Source organism: Rhinopithecus roxellana, chromosome 1, assembly GCF_007565055.1.
Source record: "Rhinopithecus roxellana isolate Shanxi Qingling chromosome 1, ASM756505v1, whole genome shotgun sequence".
Taxonomy (NCBI): Eukaryota; Metazoa; Chordata; class Mammalia; order Primates; family Cercopithecidae; genus Rhinopithecus; species Rhinopithecus roxellana.
This window is the reverse complement of record NC_044549.1, coordinates 119,918,854-119,924,853: the sequence shown is the minus strand read 5'-3', so window position 1 is coordinate 119,924,853 and position 6,000 is coordinate 119,918,854. Positions and strand designations below refer to the sequence as shown.

Genomic DNA, 6,000 nt, shown 5'->3' with positions numbered 1-6,000 from the left:
GGAAATATGACAGCATGTTTGGTGCTAATAGGGATGCCCCAGGACAATGGGAAAATGGATGACGTAGAAGAGAAGGGAACTTGCTGTAATGATATCCTTGAGTAGTTGAGATGGATGGATTCTTCTAGACCAGATTTAAAAATTCATGTCATTAGAAATGTTGAGTATATACCCAGAATATATAGGCATCTATTCTTAAATTTTATTTATATTCTACAACAATAGCATGTTTCAAATATTTCAAAGCACATATAAAAATATAACCAGATGCTTTGTAGAAAAAAATATAAAAATAGAAGCCCCAGCATTTTCTCCAAACACTCCATAGTCTTATACACATTCTCCTTAAAGTGCACACATTTAACTTTGGAGTTCTTACCTTTAGACAATGTCACTGTTTGGTCCTGATTTACCTAAAAGCAGTTGGAAGAAAAGAACTTGATTTTTCGAACTTGAGAATGTGAGTTTTCCTCCTATTTTGATTTCTATCTAGGAAGTGTGTTGACTTAACCAAGCCTTTTCAAAGAGTAATAATTTTAAAATGTAACCAACTTGAGATGATTTAGTTAAAAGATCTAATTCATAAGCAGGTTCTTCAAATGTTCCTAGAGGTTACTTTTGTCACACGTAATGTCACAAAAATGCAAAAAGTACTCAGAAAGGAGAACAACCAGATTTCGATTTTTATTTGTTCCCATTGGGTCACTTTTTTGAACCACAGGTCATTCCCATGGCTTTCTCTGAATCCGTGAATGAAGGACAAAAGTATACAGAAGTATCCCATCGCTGGTATATAACAATCACCTTTGACCACATGCTAGGAGAAGTGAGAAATGTAGCCAATTTTTTATTGTGGTTTCTTTGTAAACATATGGCAGAAACTAAACTACCATATGTTTATACAGAAACTACAGAAAGAACAGAAACCTAAAATGAAAACTAAAAGTTGTCCCCAGGTTGAAAAGAGGAAAGAGTTTCAGTGATAGACACTGGAGCTTTGCTCAGAAGACTTTATTCTCTGGAAGATGTTTTTGCTAATTATAAGGCTGAAATTACTGGCACAGACTTTTTTCACGATTGGGTGATATAACATAATAAAACAATGGTGTCGAGTGGAACCACTGTGAAAGTCTTTAAGGTGGCCAAAGGAATCATTCCTGTAGTTCCAGTGTAATCCCGGTTGCAGATTAACATCGTCAGGTATGTCAGAGACCCCTGAAGTACAGTCATCACATTCACAGTGTGTGGATCCCCATCTCGAAGGGACAGAATGCTCCTAAATCAGTCTCTCCATCGCAGGGGGCGGCATCAAGTTCCACATTTCCACTCGGGAGCCCTCCTTCTCCTGACGGCTGGGGCTGTAGGTTCCCTGAGTTGCCCTTTTGTTGGAGGTGACAACAGAAGCAACAATGGCCAGCAAGAGGATTAGTAACAAGGCGAGGGTCACTGAGCCAATAGCGGTGAAAATGTCCGAGATCAAGTCATCTGCCAACTGGAAAGATTGAAATCATTGGGATGCGCATTCTACAGCAAAGGCAAATAAATATTCAGGACAATGGAACTACCCAGGAATGAAGACCAACCAGAGCAAGCTGGTACCACTCAGTACTGTAAAAAGACCAAGGTATTAAAAGAAAGTCAGATTTTCTTATTCTCAAATCATTTGCAAGTGATCATATATCTAGCATCTAAAGTCTACAGACAGAAAATTTGGCATGAAATATCTACTGTATTTGCTCAGTCTCTTAATCTCAGTGACTGAGATCATTCACGTAGCAACAAAGGCAAAAGATGAGCCCACATTTATATTTGTAAAATGATTCTAGATCTATAGCCACGTATTTATTCATGATCTCTTTCCTCCCTTGCCAAAAGTTCTGATTTGGGACTGAAGAAATGGTTGTTTTACAGTTTTGTTTCGTTTTGTTGTTTGGGGAAAGGAAAGAAATTAAATTAGTTGGGTCTTGTGGGAAAAATTCTTGAGACAGAGGAGGGACTGTGACACGCTGGTTTCGCCCAGAGGTTTCCACAGGAATCACTGATTCGGATTCGACATGGCAATTGAACGGTTGTAAAGGCGCATGCGCTTAACGCTGACTCCAAGCATCTAGCAACAGAAAGCGGCAGGTAGAGAGAGCCCTGTCAAGGGGAGCTGGATCCTGGGCTCTCAAAGTTGGTATTTTTACACAGTGGTTTGATTAATGTTAATCCCGATGTGTTTGCAAAACACTTTTGAGCAAACCCGAATTCTATCAGTTTAACAATGGGTAACATGAAACTGGGACTGAGTTGCATAGAAATATTAAAGACAGAAAGCAATTACTGTTTGAATTTTTAAACTGATTTTTTCAAAGACATATTTCTGTCAGGGAGAAAAGTCTTTTACCTTCTCATTTAGCTTTCTCTAGGACTCATCCCCACGTTACCAAACCAATCTACTACAAATGAAATCTGTTTAACATCCTAAGAGTTTAAATATCTTTTCTATCCTTAGTCTCTATTTTTTGTTCCCTGTGTCTTGGTTTAAATTATTATATAATTAATATAATATTCTAATATCTTCATAGCATTGTCTGGGATCTACTCACAATAAGCCTTGCTCAAATGTGGTTCATTAGTTTGTGCATTCATTCAGCAATACTTATTGACCATTTACTATGAGCATTCACTGAGCAAGGAAATGAAAATACCAAGACAAATACAAGTTTGGAATCTGGAGCTCAAATTCTGGAAATAGGAGAAGTGGGAGACACACACACACACACACACACACAACCATAATACATTACAGATAGGTGTTACGACGGTGTGATGAATTGTCTTGGGGCATAGGTGGAGCAAGATTGGAATGAGACATGATTGCCCTTTGAAGGATTAGTGGATGCTCAAGTACTCCAAGGAGGAAATTCCACTTTAATGAGACACTCTCGGTGGCTCACACCTGTAATCCCAACACTTTGGGAAACTGAGGCGGGCAGATCACCTGAGGTCAGGAGTTCGAGACCAGCCTGGTCAACACGGTGAAACCCCATCTCTACTAAAAATACAAAAATTAGCAGGGCGTGGTGGTGGGTGCCTGTAATCCCAACTACTTGAGAGGCTGAGGCAGAAGAATCGCTTGAACCTGAGAGGCGGAGGTTGATGTAGCAGACATCATGCCACTGCACTCCACCCTGGGTGACAGAGCCAAACTCTGTCTCCAAACAAGAACAAGAACAAAAACAAAACATAAAAGGCAAGAAGATACAAAAGTCCTTAGAATTTAGGGAAACAGTAAGAAACCCAGTGTGACCGAAGACATTGACCATGAATGTGTATGTTTGAATTGGGAAAGGATGAAAAGAGTTGGGGAGAGAAAATACTGTAAAGTAGAAGGATCTTGTCAAGAAATGTGAATGTCACACTGAACTCAGACTTTTTCCTGTAGTCAGTGAGGAGCCACTGAAGATATTTAAGCAAAAGCATGACAGGATAAGATCTGGTAACAGGGTGGAGGATGGGAGATAGTGTAGGTGGGGAAGAAACTGGAGGCAGAGCAGTTAGTTTATCTTATTCGTCATGATAAGAGATTAGCTAGGTCTAAATTTAGCAAAGGAGTGAGAATTGAAGGGAAAGAATGGTTGAGAGAGATTTCTGAGGTATACTCAGCATCACTCCGTGTCAGATTGTGTGGGGTAGTGGGGAAGAGAGGAAGGATGAAGATGGCTGGTGATACCATCTTAGATGAACAGGTGGATTGGGATGTCAATCATTGTAACTGGGTTCACATGAGGAAAAATTGGGTTCACATGAGGTTTGTGTAGGAAGAATATGAGGTCAGGTTGGGAAAAGCTGGTCTTAGGTGCCTTGGAGACATTTAAGAATATAGTACTATTAGATCATCAGAAACACATTTACGACTCCATCTCCCCTTCACATTACTGTCAAAAATTCTGGGTTATGGCAACTTTTCATCCTCCAGTGATTGGAGCTTTTGAAGTAAAGAATGTAGAATTTCAGAGAGTTCAGTAGTTTTTTAGAAAAATAGTTTATGTCAACTAGAGGGCAAGCTCTCCATCCATACTGTGTGGCCATGCTTTTGTAAATAATTATATGTTTTATCAATAAAGATAACTCTGGCCTGGGAAAGAGGAACAGAACCACAGAGTTGGGCTTGAAAGGTCAAAAGGCTGGGACACAGAAGGGCAGATGAAATCTGACCAGCAAAACACCTTAGTACTATCCAGTGATCTTTAGAAAATGCACGCTCTTGCTCTTAGATGTTGATTTCATCTTAATCTGTCTGGTAAATCATGTCATCTGTTGGAGGAAATGGCAGTTCTCCTGGATAAGAGAGCTGGGAGTGTCCACACCCATGCACACAGGAGAAAAAGCATTTGGTTTGTCTCCGTTTTCTAAACTTTTCCAGGCCCTTCTCTTCCCATTCAGCCTGAGATTGATTACATTGGGTAAGCTGAGGCTACCTAGATCCTCTCATCTGCTATTCGGCAACAGGAGAGGAAGAGGGACTCATGGGGGTGGGTCCTGAGTCCTTGTTAGTACCCCAGTTCAGGTGGAACCAGAGGGCTGACCTGTTTCACATATTTTGGGACTCCTGAGAAACCAAGTCATCTACAGTTGCTTTGCTGTCCTTAAAAATGTGATAAAAATAAAAGAGCAAATTCAAGGCCTGGATCCAGCCCCACTTCTGCCAGTCCTGGCTGTGTAATGAAGTGGTTAAGAGGTCAGTCTTTATAGGCAGAGACCTGGGTTTGATTCGTGGCTCTGCCAAATACTTGTGCAAACACAGCAAGTTATTTCACCTCTTAGGAACTCATTTTCATCACCTATAAAATGGAATATTAATATCTATTTCAAAGGATGGGACCAAATAAAACACAAAGAATGCAAAATACAAAAAGCACAGCCTATAGGAAGTTCTCAAATACATAAACATAGTAGTAGTCATTAGTACACCATTGATCATTATCCCTAATTCTACTTGCTTTTAAAAGATAAACTAGAATTCCTTCAGGACCTTGCAGTATGACCAAGGGAGCAAACCTACAAACCCAATATTGCAATTCCCAGTCTCATATAAAGTTTTTGATGAAAGAGTTCCCCTAACTGTATCAAATAGGGCATGTCATTAAGCTTTAGAGTGAACTGAATGAGTAGGGTTTTGAAATCGCCTCTTCAGGGCCCTTTGCTTTTAAATTCCCATGGTTGAAAGGCTTTTTTTTTTTTTTGCTCCACTATTCTTCAACTGTGCTTAAAATATACGGCACTAGGATGGATCTTTTGATAATTGAAACTGCTGGGACACATGAACTGACTATGGAGGCCTCTAGGTGCAGGACGAGATTTAAGGCCAGGCCTATTTGGATTGGTTGTGCTCTAACACTGTGCTTTTGAATAACCTTTTCCTGAAAAGACATACCTCAAATTAATTATAAATATCATGTAAAATTGTTTTTTCTTTCCTAAAAAATGACATGCTGCTATCTGTAGTCAGTTATCATATTAACCACTTTTTAAACATGTATATTGTATATATGATTAATTTAAACTGTGATTTCTTTGAACTCCATATCTGCAGAATAAAATAAATAGACGTTTCATTTGTTCTCCTCAAAGAGAATTTATTCTGAAACATTAACTGGGTTCTGGCCTATATAGGACCCAAGCAAGGTTATGCCATGGTATTCTATGATGAAACTGTCAAAACCTATTTTGAAACTTCCATCCTGATTATTGTATGCTGGAATGTCCTAGCACCCTACGTTAATGTGTGTTTTCCTTTTAATCCTAGAAAAGAAATTTCATCCTCTTTCTTCTGAAGGGGAACTAGAAACAGCATGCACTTGCTAAGCATACAGAAAGGGATTTCAATCTAGTTTTGCTACTTGTTTAGTATACTTAGCCGATATTTACTGTTTCTTACTTCTCTCAGAAATGTCATAATAATGAAAGAAAATTCAAGGCCTGGGATGCAGCCCTACCTCTGCCACTCCTGGCTGT

At 39.3% G+C, this 6,000-nt stretch overlaps 1 protein-coding gene across 1 annotated transcript in view; it reads right to left on the bottom strand.

Annotated features, from left to right (window-relative positions):
* Positions 1 to 674: 674 nt before the first annotated feature.
* Positions 675 to 6,000, bottom strand: part of CRB1 (crumbs cell polarity complex component 1) — a 213,301-nt gene continuing 207,975 nt past the window's right edge. The window contains exon 12 of the mRNA XM_030929663.1: positions 675 to 1,492. Within this exon, the coding sequence (XP_030785523.1) occupies positions 1,277 to 1,492 (216 nt within the window). The 3' untranslated portion in view covers positions 675 to 1,276. The remainder of the gene's footprint in view (positions 1,493 to 6,000) is intronic.